Source organism: Schistocerca piceifrons, chromosome 10 (genome assembly GCF_021461385.2).
Source record: "Schistocerca piceifrons isolate TAMUIC-IGC-003096 chromosome 10, iqSchPice1.1, whole genome shotgun sequence".
NCBI lineage: Eukaryota > Metazoa > Arthropoda > Insecta > Orthoptera > Acrididae > Schistocerca > Schistocerca piceifrons.
In genome coordinates this window covers 138,606,415-138,624,128 of record NC_060147.1, presented here as the reverse complement: position 1 = coordinate 138,624,128, position 17,714 = coordinate 138,606,415, and the positions used below count along the sequence as shown (strand labels likewise).

Below are 17,714 nucleotides of genomic sequence, written 5' to 3'. Positions count from 1 at the left end.
TTCCGCCGTCCACCTAACCTTCGTAACCTGTTAGTTCATCCCTATGAAATCCCCAAACCACCTTCCCTACCCTCTGGCTCCTATCCTTGTAACCGCCCCCGATGCAAAACCTGTCCCATGCACCCTCCCACCACTACCTACTCCAGTCCTGTAACCTGGAAGGTGTACACGATCAAAGGCAGAGCCACGTGTGAAAGCACCCACATGATTTACCAACTGACCTGCCTACACTGTGATGCATTCTATGTGGGAATGACCAGCAACAAACTGTCCATTCGCATGAATGGACACAGGCAGACAGTGTTTGTTGGTAATGAGGATCACCCTGTGGCTAAACATGCCTTGGTGCACAGCCAGCACATCTTGGCACAGTGTTACACCGTCCGGGTTATCTGGATACTTCCCACCAACACCAACCTATCCGAACTCCGGAGATGGGAACTTGCCCTTCAGTATATCCTCTCTTCTCGTCATCCACCAGGCCTCAATCTGCGCTAATTTCAAGTTGCCGCCACTCATACCTCACCTGTCTTTCAACAACTTCTTTGCCTCTACACTTCTGCCTCGACTGACATCTCTGCCCAAACTCTTTGTCCTTAAATATGTCTGCTTGTGTCTGTATGTGTGGATGGATATGTGCGTGTGTGCGAGTGAATATCTGTCCTTTTTCCCCCCTAAGGTAAGTCTTTCCGCTCCCGGGATTGGAATGACTCCTTACCCCCTCCCTTAAAACCCACTTCCTTTCGTCTTCCCCTCTCCTTCCCTCTTTCCTGATGAGGCAACAGTTTGTTGCGAAAGCTTGAATTTTGTGTGTATGTTTGTGTTTGTTTGTGTGTCTATCGACCTGCCAGCGCTTTCGTTCGGTAAGTCACCTCATCTTTGTTTTTATATATATATAAAACAAAGATGATGTGACTTACCATACGAAAGCGCTGGCAGGTCGATAGAAACACAAACAGACACATACATACACACAAAATTCAAGCTTTCGCAACAAACGGTTGCCTCATCAGGAAAGAGGAAAGGAGAGGGAAAGACGAAAGGAAGTGGGTTTTAAGGGAGAGGTAAGGAGTCATTCCAATCCCGGTAGCGGAAAGACTTACCTTAGGGGGAAAAAAGGACGGGTATACACTCGCGCACACACACACATATCCATCCACACTTGTGTCTGTTGAATATTCTAGCGAGTTGCCACAATTATCTTCAAATGTTGCAAGTGTAACGAAAAAAAAAAAAATAAAATAAAATAAATAATGAATGAGCTAACAAATAAAACGTATATTTCAATCTGAACGTAATGTAATTCACATGTCAGCACAATGATATTGAATGTAACGTAAAAATTTACTATATTTTTCATTTAGTTCTGTATATGTGCTATATGACAACAATGTAACGATCTCATGTAATGATTAATTGTAAATATTTGTATATTTATGTACTTACTATATCAAGAACTGTATTTTAAGTAGATGTTAATGAGCTGCAAAGGACTTGTGCATGTAGCACATGATTCATATAAATGGAACTGAAAATGCAAAGAAGAAACCAATGTGATGGAACACTGGTCAAGCAATATTTACGTAGTGTCAATATGCTTTGAAGTGTATGGTGCTGTGGAAGCCGGCAGGTCTTCAGGTTGGTGTAAAGGACAAGCTCATCACCTGTCGTAGGCAGTGAGGTGTTTCCTGTGCCCTCATTGACCATTTATACCCCGGTAGACGCCACCAAAATTCGACTGCTGGAGATCACAATTTCGTGTTGACACATTGAACAAACTTTGGATTTTCTTCAAGTCACACGCAAGAGATCCAGGCAGTACACACACACTCAGAATCCGATACTACGTTTAAAGACATTGGAGCAATATAATAGAAACATTTATTGCTCGAATTAATTCCATTGTAAACACGAATCATGTGAACTGAAGGCGAGGAGGGAGGGAGGGACGGAGGGAGGCTGTAAGCTTACATACGTAATTTACAAATGTGTAAAGTGGTCGTATGCCTCCGAACGTCGTAACAGTTTGCCGATATCTGTCAGTACAGCATAACGCGTGGCACACTAGCTTTTGAGGCAGGGAGGTGAGACAGACGCAGATCGAATCTCTGCGGAGGATTAATCACGGAGCGTTAGTACACTGACCGGTCCGAGTGCAGTTTTTCGGCAGTTTCCCGAACTCTTTTAGGCAAATGCCGGGCTAGTACAATACGCGAAACAGTTAGAATACAACAACACACAGAACAGAGTTTACGCAATTCACAGACAAATGGTGCCCAAGTACCCTCCCTCAGGTTACCTCGACGACAGTGTCATCGGGAAGGACACCTCGCCACAAAGTTAAATAATTAAATAAAATTTGCCAAATACTGAAAATGAGGACCTCGTCCCAGACAGAATGAAAGCTAGAGAGGAGGAGGAGGAGGAGGAGGAGGAGGAGGAGGAGGAGAAAGTGAAAAGTTTGCCAACGACAGAGGGAAAAACTTGCTCGGGTGAAGTTTTCGAGAAGGTGACCGACTAGAAGAAGACTGTCATTGAAAACAGAATGAAGGTTAACAGCCTGCTAGATGCTCAGTACTTGCCCTCTCACAGTGTCGATATACTGCAATACTTTGCAAACGTAACCCACTCTCGATCGCCTGTAGGTGTCACGTAGGGAATAGCACCTTTATTCTAGCCCCTTTTCCAGGTACATCCTCCGTATTTCCTAACCGTCTCTGTGACACCCGCCCCCGTCACTCGTCCGGACCCAGTAACTTTGTTCAGCAAGCACTGCAGACGTCAGAACGGCTCTATTTTAACACCACTCTCCCTTCAAAACGTACCACATCCTTTGCCGCACCTCCTCCTAACTCGTACACAACCGTCCCCGTATTTGTCACCGTCAGAAGACACGACACTTGTGTCGAGCCACACACATTTTGACACAGTAGGTCTTTCTGCACTTTAGTGAACCTCTCGACTCAGGCTGTCACAGTCAGCCGACACACCGGTTGGAGAATACTTCCGTACAACTGTCGGTAAAGGTGTCTACGAGCAACCTGTCCTCCCACATAACTCGCTTGTGTGATGCTCTCTGAACCGTTACATTGATTTTATTTTTCTTTAATTACAATAGCGGCATAAAACACTGTTGAGAGGATCTGTGCAGGCACTATCACCAACGGGGGAGATCAAATACCAATAAACTGTCAGTTCTTTAAAGAATCCAGCTCCCATTTACAAAGAAGTTAATTTGTTAAGTACTTATCTTCAAGATTGTAAACAACAAAAAGTTTAAGAAATATTTGAAATTATGCTCAAAATTTACTGGAAGCAGGCAAGTGTTTCCAGTACAAAACAATGGATGAATATAAACAGAGTAATCGGCATTCTATTTTAAGCAAAAGCTAGTTTTTCAGGCATCTCTCTGTTTTGTGGCCTCTTACAACCTGAACTACGTGTTGTAAATGATTTAATTTTGCAAGTACATTTGGGACACACATAAATACTGTACACAAAGTGTGTCGCGAATAGAGTTAGCAGTCGAGGAGCGACAAATTAAAACTCCACAGCTGATGGCAAAGTTTTACCGTGTGCCATTTCGAGCGAAAGGTAGCTTTTCGTGCCTCTAAGTGATTGCGGCATCTCATTTCTGCCGAATTACGTATTATACGGTGACGTAATTTTGCAGCACGGGTGGATAGTGCCTGCAAACTGTTTTCGAGGAGAGTAAGTAGCGGCGAAGTAATAAATTGAAACCCCGTGTCTCGTGCTGACATCTGACTGCACGCACGGGAAGAATGTAGGAAGAAATAAACTTTTTCCTTTCGTCATTTTACGGAGGTAGTCAGTGACAAAAAGTTTTGCCAGATTTCAAGTTACGTGTAAAGTTTGTCGGAGTTTGCTAAGTGCTCTCATTCTCAATTACTAGAGGAATTAAGTCCGTGTTTTTGGGAGCCGTCAGTTGCGTCACATCGAGGCGAACACGAAGTTTCTAATTGTAATACTTGTCACGACGTATTAAACGTTCGACATACAATTATCCGTACCTCTTAATGATTTGCTTGTGACAGCACATTTTATTAAAGGTGGTCAGTAATTATGCAGAATACTCTGTTTCACAGAGGAAGACTGCACTGTTCTTCCTTCTCTAGATTGACGCACAGATGACAAAATGGTAGATATCGAAATAGATGACAGAGGGATTGAAAAACAATTGAAATCGCTCGAAAGAGGAAAGGCCACTGGACCTGCTGGGATACCACTTCGATTTTACACAGAGTACGCGAAGGAACTTGCCCCCCTTCTTGCAGCGGTTTACCGTAGGTCTCTAGAAGAGCGTAGCGTTCTAAAGGATTGGAGAAGGGCACAGGTCATCCCCATTTTCAAGAAGGGACGTCGAACAGATGTGCAGAACTATAGACCTATATCTCTAACGTCGATCAGTTGTAGAATTTAGGAGCACGTATTATGTTCGAGTATAATGAGTTTTCTGCAGACTAGAAATCTACTCTGTAGGAATTAGCATGGGTTTCGGAAAAGACGATCGTGTGAAACCCAGCTCGCGCTATTCGTCCACGAGACTCAGAGGGCCATAGACACGGGTTCCCAGGTAGATGCCATGTTTCTCGACTTCCGCAAGGCGTCCGATACAGTTCCCCAAAGTCGTTTAATGAACAAAGTAAGAGCATGTGGACTATCAGACCAACTGTGCGATTGGATTGAGGAGTTCCTAGATAACAGAACGCAGCATGTCATTCTCAATGGAGAGAAGTCTTCCGACGTAAGAGTGATTTCAGGTGTGCCGCAGGGGAGTGTCGTAGGACCGTTGCTATTCACAATATATATAAATGACCTTGTGGATAACATCGGAAGTTCACTGAGGCTTTTTGCAAATGATGCTGTAGTATATTGAGAGGTTGTAACAATGGAAAGTTGTACTGAAATGCAACGAATTGACGCATGCTGCAGGGAATGGCAATTCAATCTCAATGTAGACAAGTGTAATGTGTTGCGAATACATAGAAAGAAAGATCTTTTACCATTTATCTACGATATAGCAGGTCAGCAACTGGAAGCAAGTAATTCCATAAATTATCTGGGCTTAGGCATTAAGAGTGATTTAAAATGGAGTGACCATATAAAATTAATCGCCATTAAAGCACATGCTAGACTGAGATTCATTGGAAGAATCCTAAGGAAATGCAGTCCTAAAACAGAGGAAGTAGTTTACAGTTGACTTGTTCGCCCACTACTCGAATACTGCTCAGCAGTGTGGGATCCGTACCAGATAGGGTTGATAGAAGAGATAGGAAGATCCCATGGAGAGCAGCGCACTCCATTGCAGGATCATTTAGTAAGCGCGAGTGAGTTACAGAGATGATAGATAAACTCCAGTGGAAGACTCTGCAAGAGAGACGCTCAATAGCTCAGTACGGGCTTTTGTCGAAGTTTCGAGAACATACCTTCGCCGAGGAGTCGAGCAGTATGTTGCTCCCTCCTACATATATCTCGCGAAGAGACCGTGAGGATAAAATCAGAGAGAGTAGAGCCCACACAGAGGCATACCGACAATCTTTCTTTCCACGAACAATACGAGATTGGAATAGAAGGGAGAACCGATAAGAGGTACTCAAAGTACCCTCCGCCACACACCGTCAGGTGGCTTGCAGAGTACAGATGTAGATGTAGAAGTAATACTGAAAATCAAATATCTGATGCCCCATATGCTGCAACATACACCCAGTTCTGGGATACCGTTTTAGTAATATAGATACAATGCACATCTGACACAATACACAAATTCAAACACTCTGACCACTGTATTTGGTTAAGCAAACATTTCATTTTATGTAATTCGTGTGCTGTACTTGCACTCCTTTTTTTGACAGCTCATACATCAGATAATTAGAATGAGGTTATATACTTCCCAATAATCTCACAGGAACTGACAGCAAACATATTTAACAAAGTTATTATTTTTTATTGCACTAATGGACACAAGGTGACTGTGAAACCTATAATTTCATTGTGCATGTTATGCACAGCACATAAACAATTTTTTCTGTTCTCTAAAAAATAAATAGATAAGTAGGTAAAAGTAAGGGAATCGGAGGGTGCAAATCCATCCTCAAAGTGTACCTCTGCCTGAGCTTCCTTCCCAGTTTCTCACTTCAAGATCCTACAACCAATTCCATGTGTATGTCCTGGTCGAACAGTTAATTTTCAATGTCTCACTCCTTTTCAGGCGTCTTTAGTCCTCTTTAATATTTCTTCTGTCGGTTTCATCCATAACACTGTCAGAGGCTTATTTTATGATGAAGTGACTATGACACAGAAGCTCAGATACTAGCAGCACATGTCATCAACCCCCAAATGCATCTTTTGTATTTACACGATCCAGTCACATTAACATGACCACCTGACGAAAGCCCAAGTAACCGTCGTTTGCAGAGCAGACCACTGCAGGACGTGCAGGAAAACAATGCGGTTCTGGAAGGTTCAGACGGGAACGTGCAGTGCCCCGGCCAGCTGCGCTAGGTTTCTCAGTTGACAATCCGTGGCACGAACAACCCAATTGAGGTGGTCCCCCAGATTCTCAACTGGGTTTAATTCCGGGAAGGTCGGTTGCCAGGGAGTGCGGTAAACTCACTCCGGTGTTCTTCAAACCGACTCGTTCCGATGCCCTTCGAACCGCACGCGTACGACGTGAGCCGGGTGAAACGTTGCACTGTCTTGTCGACAGGTGCCGTCGCACCGAGGAAAATCAGACCGGGTGCAAGTGTCACGGCCTTCAAGGATAGCTGCGTACTAGTGTCGACCTACTGTGCCTTCCAGAACGACGAGATCGCCCGGGGAATTCCCCAGATCGTAATACTCCTCCTTCGGCCCAGAATTTTCCGACAATTATTGCGGGGGGTTCGCTCCAATGGCCGACGCCGTAGACACCGAGCCCGTACGTCTGGAGGAGTATAAAAGGCCACTCGTCACCACTCGGCAGATGTCGAGTTGTGGTACCGGCACGCAAATTCGACCCTCTGTCGCAAATGGACGGGAGCCGACACAGGTGTGCAGACGAGGCACCCGCTGCGGAGGCCGACATCGTCCGACAGCGTCTGCTCGAGTGTCACCGAGGAGCCACTGCCGGTTGACCCTAAGTTCGGCTGACCGGTCAGTCGCACGTCTACTCGCCCGTACACATTCCCGTAGCCGTCGTTCCCACCCGTCTGCGACCCGTCGTGCACTGCGGACGCTTCGGCGTCAGTTTCGGATAGTGCCACTTTTGCCACACACAGTGTACTTTAACCGTGGTGGAACACGAACAGTCAACAACTTAGCCATTTCACCCGTGGGTGAAAGCTGACGACTGTGCCCTTTCGGATGTCCACTTCTGCATTATGACAACTACTGCACTCTTTTCTCATCTGCCCCGTCACACTTTATATATTGTCTTCTGCTAGTGCTGCTGCCTGCCACGTGCGAGTGGTTATTGCAAACGTAGGTGGCAGTAACATTAATGTGACTGGGTGGGTGCACCCCCACGGCTCTCGACGCGCGCACAGTACCTAGACTGCCGACGAGACACTTTGTCTGAAGGCTTCGCACGGCTGTCAGATGGTGAGCCGCAGACGAACTGGAAAGTTTAGCGACTACAAAAACATTTTGCAGGACACAGTGCCACTTCCCACACTTTGCGTATTATCTGTGCCACATCACGAGTGCTCCTCGTGAACTTTCGGATACGCCATCATCCTTACTAACCGTCGCGTACTGTAACCCAGATACGTCGACTCCTTTACGGGCGATAGCTGCCACTGTACCGCACACGGACGGCCCGTTTGCCCCCTCTGTCAGGATTTGTTACGTGGTATAAGGCAAGATAAACACTGTCGCTATTACGTCAGGGAGGCGGAGCATACGTACCGGCAGCTTCTCCGGATGGCGGACCCTGGGATGGCGGAGGAGGCCGCGCCGTGGTGGCCCCGGTACCCAGTGACTGCTGAGAGGTGGGGACTGCTGGCCGCACGCCGCCGGCCAGGAACTGCTGACGCAGGCCTCCCGGGCTCGGGAGTGCACCTTGTCCTGGAACGGGAGAGAGCATCCCAGCGTGAAGTAAGTCACAGTCGGTCTGCACAGTACGACGTCGTCTGACACTGTAGCCGTCTTCAGCTTGGAGACTGGTTTGCTGCAACTCTCTACTTCAGTCTCTCTTGTGTGAGTCTCCTCCTCTCTGTGCAACTTCTGCAGTTCACATTCATTTAAGAACCTGCTTACTGTAGTCAAAGCTTTATCTCCCTCTGCAAGTTTTACTCCCCACCCCCACGGTTTGTAGTGCCTCGAGAATTTGGGGGGAAATTCTAGAGACACTCGCATTTCCGACATCTCGAACACGCGTTATTTTACAGACGAGTGTGCGAAATTGGAGCTGTGTCTACTGCGCCACGATTATGTGTGTGCAGGACTGGTGTGTATCGGGTGGTCGATCGGCGCGGGCAGGAATCCGCAGCGCTCACCTCAGAAGTTACACGCCCAGCACTAGGAACGAGCGCACCTTACTCCGTGACGGTGCTTCGTCAGTCATTATTAGGAACAGTTGAACATTGTTGAAAGGAAAAGAAAAGACACTTATCTTAATTATCCACTTACTTTTGTGAGGTCAGGATGGTGGACTTACTAGAACTTTGAAAGATTTATAATACTGTATTTGTGGTAAAAAATATGTAATAGTATCCGATGGACCGGAAATTGGTGAACTTATGAAAAATGATTCCTGTATGTGAAAACTGTTGTCTGTTGTGAAAATATAGTGGGACTGAGTTCAAAGTATCTCGAGTGTACGGGGTTATTTTAAGAGAAGAGAAAATTCCTCCACAACAGCATCCTATCTACGGAGAAGAAGTGGGGTAGACCATTGCAGCTGGCTATCCTGAAAAGAAGACCGGCAAAGCAACTTTGCATAAGTTCAAGAATCGAGGGGGAGTGCGAGTCTTGCACAACAACACCACACTGTTCCCTCTAACCACCGGAAACCACCAGAAGTTCTCTGCACTGCAGTACGGAACTGACAATTCCTCGATGCCTCGGGACACGTTCCGACAACGGATCCCTTATTGTAGTCCAGTTGTGGCATAAATTTCATTTCTTTGGAATCTGATTTAGTATAAAAGCTACAGAAGCAAACACAAAGGGAAGGAAGGTTAGAGTTTCACACCCGACTACCTTTAACATCCTCACAGGCTGGTGGAAAATAATGACCCAGAAAGTGCCTTATTTGAGAACACTCTCAGCATTTTCCTAACTTCGTTTGTATATATTTCTATCTATACGCACAAGAAAATCCAAATTAAATTTTTTTTGTGTTTGCAGGATGTCTTACCTTAGATGCTGAAAGCAGCTGTTTCGTAATAGTCTCAAAACTGAATCCAATGCATTTACTGCTCAACTGCTGCCTCTCAACCACAGTGTAAAAGAATGAGGTCATTCCAGAAAGTGTATTGCTAATGCGACAGCCACCGTACGAGGACAAATGAAACTTAAGGCCAATCTGCCACTTGTTTCCCACAGGAACTGTTTTCTCTCACCCCCACCAAGAAGAATGAGGTGGCAGAGGAGGTAGAAATAATAAGGACGACGAATAAGAAAGTGACAAAGCAGAAAGTAATGATGAAGAACAGAAACTGCTTTTTCTCACTAATAACCCAGCTATACGAAAATTGTTTATGTAATGGGAAATCATCTTTCCGTAGACGGTGTTGCAAAGTTTCAATGCATTTAAAAAACAGCACCACTGTACCAAAAAGACCGTATAGTGAATATTCATTCACAGACAACTAGTTTCAGCTGTGTGAACATCATCAAGTCCCAGATTCACACTACATGGAGACTGTTGAAGGTTCCTCAGTGTCAAATACATAACTGTCTTTAAACGCAGCATCTAAGCATTGACAAATGTCATATTGTCAGATAAAGAAAATGTGCTAACTTGTGAAGAACCGCAAGTGTTTTGTGGATACAGTACAGCGGCACTGCACAGAACACTACTTCTCGACATAGGGGAAACAAAAATATTCACTGACAAGGACTGTAGACGGTAACCAACATTGGCAACGCTACACCAAGGGATCTCGCTCAACCTAATGGAAGGAAGAATAACGAGTCACATGCAAAAAAACCACTTTGCAAAAAGTAGATACAAATGAAGAGGAAGATAATACATTATAGTTAAACGAGTTAGTTGCACAGAAAGTATCTTTCAAAGAGACACACGGCTACATCGAAAATGTGTAAGAGGAAAGATAAGTGTTGTAGCAGGAGGAAAGGCTGTCATTAGACTCGAGGGGAAGACATTAGCAAATTACATTTGTACGGAAAGAAGTGTTATTTCGAACAACAAACAGTCTCACTCAGTAAAATTTCTCCCTCGACTCTACTGCAGTGAGTGGTCACTTTTATTTGCAGTCAACCCACAACTCTCTGACACCGTGCTATATTAAGTTTCTAGGACAGAGTGTGTGGGGTAGCCTTACCTTGCTGGGGAGACTGCGGTGTGACGCCGGCGGCCCCCGCGGAGAAGTCGGCCTCGGGCCCCTCCTGCTGTTGTTGCTGTTGCTGTTGCTGCTGCTGCTGCTGCTGCTCACGTTTCTCCTGCTCGAGGAGTTCCTCCAGCAGCAGGGGCTGCTCCTGCAGTTGGACAGACTACTGTTTGTCAATACGAGCTCACACCTTATAGGCCTTCCGATAAGATAAAGAACTGAACACTCCTAGCATTAGTGCCATTCTGTCTGTCGAGTTTCACTCCTGTTCCGCACAGCCTCCAGCTACAAAACATCCGTGCCACTCGGCAAATTTAGCTGTGAGTTACTTTTTTTGCTTAATTTCTGTAACTTCATTTACTATACTAATTCAGAAGCTAGCCACTTTTGACTTTAAATGTGCACTCTGTCATTTGCTTCTTACTAAGCATTCTGTCAAGACAGGTTTCTCTGGCAGACAGTATACACTACACAGGGTGTATCATAATTAATGGCCTAAACGCATAGAGTTGAAAGTACACGATACTAGAAGTAAAAAAGTCTCGGTAAACATAGGGTCAAAAATGCATACTTACAAGCTACGAGCAATTTTTCATTTTCAATACTGTGAAACAAATCTCTTCTAGGGCAAGTTCTTTTCTTTCCGTATTATGGTAACTGGTAGTACGGACCAAAATAAGAAAAAAAAGTCCAGTAAACAAGTAGTCTAAAATGCATTCCTTAGGGGCTACGAGCACTCGTTCATCTCTGCTACTTTGAAATACAACTCCTCTAACGATCAAGCGCTCAACTTTTAAGGTACGTGTTTTACAGCATACGTTTGCTGGACATTTTTTTCTTATTTTGGTTCATACTAACACTTCCCAAAATATGGAAAGCAAAGAACTTGTAGCAGAAGAGATTTATTTCACAGTATCTAAGATGAAAAATTGCTCTCAGCTCTCAAGGTACGTATTTTCGACCCTACGGTTACCGAGACTTTTTGCTTCTAGTATCGTGTACTTTTCAACCGTATGTGTCCGAGCCACTAATTACGATAAACCCTGTATGACCGCACCTGAAAGAACAGGTGAAGTTTCGACTGTTATCAAATTGTGTTCGCCAAAGTCTTTGTCGTAAGGTAGACACACGGCCACTCGGTATTCAGTGGTCGAGATGTCAAAGAGATGCAGCATAAGTGAGGGTAAAACAGTAACTCGAGTAGCCACAACTGGTAGCACAGCTATATACAGATATGCATACAGACAGGACTATTCACTCTAGAAAAAGTGTACACTTACGAGGTCGAACTAAACTTCCGTATGTGAAATTCAGAATTGAGGGAATTCAATAATTTTCTATTTCGTCTGTCTTAGTTGCACTGGTATAAAATTCAGCTGTAGTTGTTACCAGTTTCAGGCTGACACACCCATTTATAAACGACACATCTCGTCATTAATCAAACAATATGGGGTCAAATGGCTCAATGAAGTATACACTAAGCAGCAAGTACCCTCACTGATCTCGGAAGTATGTCTGCTGCTCCTGACACTCAGCAGTCAGCCAGTAGCAACACACGCACAGTCTAGGATCACTCGTTGCCCACTGTACTCTTTGCTTTGCGTTTTGGCACCGTACGTATGAATAATTACAGTTAATAGCGAGGTGTGCGGTTTGAGAATGAGTGTGTCAGCCCGAAACTGGTAACCGATAGAGCTGAAATTTGTATCGGTGGATGGACGGAATAAAAAATTACCCAATTTCCTCAGTACTGAACAGCTGCGGACCTACCGTCCCACAGTAGCACGCCTAGAATAAGGAAGAACTTCAGTATACTGTTGTAGACACTTAAAAAGTAGAAAAGACAAAACACATCTACTGGAACTGTTAGGAAAGAGGCATCAGCTCGGGCTCCGCACTGAGAGGCGTGAGGGCGAAAGGAGACCGAGATTACTGGTGTCAGTTTTTCTACTTTTTTGTGTGTCTATCAGCGAGAACAGAGTTTCAGCTCCTGAAAGTAGGTATAAGTGAGCCTAGCAACATCACTGTTATATACAGAGATTGTCGACAATTACACAGCACTCGAGTACCGCAGGTCACGAAATGCTCAGCCATAACCTCACGGAGTTCGACATTTTGACGCAGCTGGAAGACCTAAAAGGTTTTATTAAAGCCGTGTTCTACTTCACTCGAAACATCTTAAGTTCACAGTATGACAGTTTGTCTTTCGTAGTCAAAAACGAGTACAGTCAGATAACAGAGAACTAGGCGTATCCTTCAGCTCCCCGCTTATCACTACTGCGGGGACTGCGAGTACACATTTTAGGGTCGTGGCAGGCAAAGGGGCAATCGAAGGGACATTCCTCACAAACTTCGTACACGATTGGAAGAGATCCTAATGTGGGGTTCCGTGCTAAGTATCCTCTGCCGTGCACTTTGCAGTGGTTTGCAGAGGATGTCTGTATATGTATATACTTCTCACTCTCACGATTTTTGTACACGCAACAAATAATATAACATTCCCAGATGAATAAGTGCACAAAACTGGGAGGCTAGAAATTTTTATGTGTACTAATACACAATATTCCTCAAATCTTCCTTTACTTCAGCACTGTTTTTACTGTGTTACTCAACTGCTCAAATCCATTTATGTGGCCAACTAAAAATAAAGCTATAGGAGCTGTAATAGATGTCTAGACCAAACCAATTTCGATATATTTGACTGTGGATCAATATGTGCAGGCTAATACTGTCTTATCAGCAGAACTGGCTGAGGGCTACGGGGAAAACCTAATAGAGAACACTCCGCAGAAAGTAAATACGAGAAATTTGCTGAGTCCAATTTGGGTGATTATTTCTACGGTGGCAGATAGCGAACTGGTCAACAGATATGTTGGGTATCAGGAAAATATAATACTCGCAGCTGCTGCCTCATAGCTGGACACAGTCTCATCAAAGGCTAAAAGCATACTACCTTTTTTTTTTTTTTTTTTTTTGGAGGGGGGGGGGGGGGTCAATGTTATAGGGCAAACTACTCTTTCATTAGATGGGAGAAATATTAAAACACCTAAGACATTACAGCTGGGAATAGTAAATAGAAAATGCGGGGGAAAAGGACTATGACAATTGGAGTATGGAATATATGAGGTCTAAGAAATAAAGAAGGGAAATTATTAGAGCATTGGAAACAAGAAAAGACGAGGTCATTGTGTTATGGGAAACAAAAAGGAAGAGAACTGGTGTAGAAATTAAAGTATTATATTCACATCTATACAGTACGACATAAGAACATCAAAGAGCCAAGTGAGCACTGTCAATAATGACAAGGAAAAAATTGCAGAAGTATGTTACAAACTGTGATGATACTGTAATGATGAACATTTGATTAAATCAAATTTAATCTTATATGGACACAGAGCTACTATAAATGAAGACTAAGCAACAAGTGAAGATCAACCAGATCATGAAGTTCAACCAGATCATATCGTATCAAAGATACCTTCTTCAAGACATTGAAAGACATAGTAGAAGAGATAGGAAATAAGAGAGAAATTATCATTATTTCTGGTGATTTCAACAGTAGAACCAGGAGACGAGTGGGAAATAAAACAGCAGGACCACACAGAGAAAATACATTAAATGACAATGGCACAAGATTAATTACTATATGTGAACAAAATTCACTACAAATTCTAAATCAACAAATCATAAATATATATGCCACACTTTAGTTAAAATCAGTGAAAGGCAAAAGAAACCCACAATACATCAGAGCATATAGCACAGTTGCCCAATGTGATCACCAGGTTAACTCTAACATTGTATTTACATAATTTATGTAGAAATGACAAATAAAGAAGGAATTGTAAAAAAGAAAAAAGACAAAAATTTCACAACGGAAATAAGAATTAATAAGTATAAATTAAATAGTCTAGAATATAAAAAGTACAGTATATTTATACAGACAAATGTATGATGAAAAATTTACTGAACCACCATATAATATATAAATACAGGAGAAATACGTCATTAATAATTTACACGACGGAGCTAAAGAAGGTACAGGCAAAGTAATTTAATTGCGACAGATCAAAAATCCTTGCATTTCTTGAGTCAGATGTGGAGAAATAGGCATCAACAGTGAAATAAGAATATTTAAAATAGCTAAATACACAAAATTTCAGGACAAATTAGAATTAAAGAGCGCAACAAGCAAACATTAGAAAAATTGTGACAGAAACAAGAAATTAGACTTGTAATAAAATTGATAATCTTAATGCTGGAATAAGGAGCTCTGAAACTTCAAGGATAGTGAAAATACTGAGGAAAATTTTTGGAGAAATACAAGTAAAATACAGGGTGATTCAAAAAGAATACCACAACTTTAAAAATGTGTATTTAATGAAAGAAACATAATATAACCTTCTGTTATACATCATTACAAAGAGTATTTAAAAAGGTTTTTTTTTTTCACTCAAAAACAAGTTCAGAGATGTTCAATATGGCCCCCTCCAGACACACGAGCAATATCAACCCGATACTCCAACTCGTTCCACACTCTCTGTAGCATATCAGGCGTAACAGTTTGGATAGCTGCTGTTATTTCTCATTTCAAATCATCAATGGTGGCTGGGAGAGGTGGCCGAAACACCATATCCTTAACATACCCCCATAAGAATAAAATCGCAGGGGGTAAGATCAGGGCTTCTTGGAGGCCAGTGATGAAGTGCTCTGTCACAGGCTGCCTGGCGGCCGATCCATCGCCTCGGGTAGTTGACATTCAGGTAGTTACAGACAGATAAGTGCCAATGTGGTGGCGCTCCATCCTGCTGAAATATGAATTGTTGTGCTTCTTGTTCGAGCTGAGGGAACAGCCAATTCTCTAACATCTCCAGATACTGTAGTCCAGTTACAGTAGCACCTTCGAAGAAAAAGGGACCAAAAACTTTATTGGCTGAAATGGTGAACAAATGTACAACTAAATGAAACTTTATAGCTCCCTTAATTCGCCGACAGATAGTGCTTAGCTCTGCCTTTTGTTGTTGCAGAGTTTTAAATTCCTAAAGTTGTGGTATTCTTTTTGAATCACCCTGTATATTAGTATTCAGTGTAGGGAAAAATATTATAACAAATTGTTCACGGAATATACAAAAGAAATTTTGGACACAATTAATAATAAAACAGAGTTAACAGAAAATAATGAAGACATTTCTTTGGACATTGAAATGGCAAAAGACTCAATCAAAATTTTAAAGATTGGGAGAACCATAGCTTTTGGAGGAGTCCCAACTGAACTGTTGAAATATGATACAGATAAATTATGTGAACTTTTGATAATCTTTTTTGCAAAGTGTTTAAATGCTGAGGCCATCCCAGAAGACTGAAAAGTAGGATTTATATTCACAATTCTTTTAAAAAAGGTGACTGTAGTATTACAGAGAAATAACTGTGGCTCAAACATTTAGCAGACTTTATGGAAGGATTACTAAACATTTATTTTAATAAGGAGTTTAAGGAAATGGAGGATAAAGAACAAGCTGCCTTCATAGCAAGAAGATCACAATGCGTGGTCTTCCACTGCACAACCGAAAAGTAGTGAATTGTTTAACCAGACATCCCCCCTACTGCTGCGACATTCAGCCTGAAGACTGATTTGATGCGAATCTCCACGCCAGTTATCTCCGTCACTGCACAGCTATTGCAACTTACATCCACTCGAGACTGCATACTACCCCCAAGCCCGGGTCTGCCTCCACAGTATTTAAAGCCAATATCCTTGCCGTCGAGCGCCCGTAAGCGAGAAACCGAACCACGATATTTAAGTCCTTCTCCACACACACACATTCTCTTCCCTCCTGACTATTCCTAAGGATGTTTCCTATCAATCAGTTCCTTCTTTCGGTCAGACTGTACCACAAATTTGTTTTGCTCCCAATCCTTTCATCAGTTATTGAGTCTACACATTTAATTCTCAACGTTCTTCCTCGGTAGCCCATTTTAAAGCTAATACAAACTGTTTATACTCAACATTTCACTTCCGGCAAAAGCTATACTATTCACCAATTCCCACCAGGAAACATTCCTTACACTTGAGTTACATTCAAGTTAGCAAATTTCCCCTTTTCAGCAATGCTTTTCTCACTATTTCAACCAGTATTTCATATCCTCTCTACTACAGCTGTCATCAGTTACTCTGCTCCTCGAATAGTGAAAGTGGTCTACTACTTTTAGCATTTCATTTCCTAATCTAATTCCCTCAGCACTGCTCGAATTAAACAGCTACACTGTGTTACCGTCATTTAGCATTTGTCGATGTTCAGCTTACAATCTTTTTTTGAGATACTACTGATTCTGTGCAACTAATCTTTTGAGTCCTCTGCCATCTCTGCCAGAATTAGAAGGTCATTGGCACACCTCATTCAGTGTACAGATAGAATAACACGGAGCATACAATACGCACCCGTCTCCCTCCCAACCTTGGCAGCTGCTGTCTCCCCTACAAGGTCTTTGGTTGTAACTTTTAAATACTGGCCAGTTCACTCACACGCCAAGAAAAGAGCAAAAACAGATGGCACTGTATGACAGACAAGTAATTTTCAGGCAACCACACAGAGGTCGCTAGAAATTGTTTTCACTCTCAACCCCTTTGCACCCCTACCCTGCCCCTAGCAGTGCCGAGACCACCTTACGCTAACAAGTGGGAAGCCACACACGTACCGAGCAGGTCGGGATTCGCAGTGGGCACACTGGGAGCCTCCTCACCTGTAGCAGCAGTGGTCTGCGCGGCTGGACGACGGCTGCACCTTGCGGCTGAGGTTGGGGCGCCGGCGTCTGCGCCCTCGGAGGCATCAGGTTGCGCAGGCTCACCTGCACCTGCGGGCGAGCGCGGCGGTCACCTCCGGTGCGAGAATGCGGCACACGTGCGGACTGCGGTTCACGGCGTTCACTCACCTGCTGACCCGGGTACGGGGGTGGCGGCCCCGGGTAGGGCGGAGGTGGCGGGGCGAGGCCCAGGCGCTGGCCGGTCGCCGGAGCCACCGACACGACGCGCTGCGGGCCGGCGGGCCGCAGCTGCAGGCGCTGCTGCTGTTGCTGGTGGTGGATCACAGCTGCGGGGAGAGCAGAGTGTAAAGGGGTGGGAGATCGCAATGGGGAAAGTGCCGCATACGGGTGTGGGGGTCGAGTAGCGGTGCCAGTACGTACCGACTATTACGGAGGTGA

At 43.7% G+C, this 17,714-nt stretch overlaps 1 protein-coding gene across 1 annotated transcript in view; it reads right to left on the bottom strand.

The window, feature by feature from the left end:
* Window positions 1-17,714, bottom strand: part of LOC124718777 (histone-lysine N-methyltransferase 2C-like) — a 434,091-nt gene that overhangs the window by 219,056 nt on the left and 197,321 nt on the right. Inside the window, exons 38-41 of the mRNA XM_047244388.1 lie at window positions 17,445-17,602; window positions 17,256-17,366; window positions 10,509-10,677; window positions 7,906-8,064 (exon numbers count right to left, since the gene is read on the bottom strand). Of these exons, the coding sequence (XP_047100344.1) occupies window positions 7,906-8,064; window positions 10,509-10,677; window positions 17,256-17,366; window positions 17,445-17,602 (597 nt within the window). The remainder of the gene's footprint in view (window positions 1-7,905; window positions 8,065-10,508; window positions 10,678-17,255; window positions 17,367-17,444; window positions 17,603-17,714) is intronic.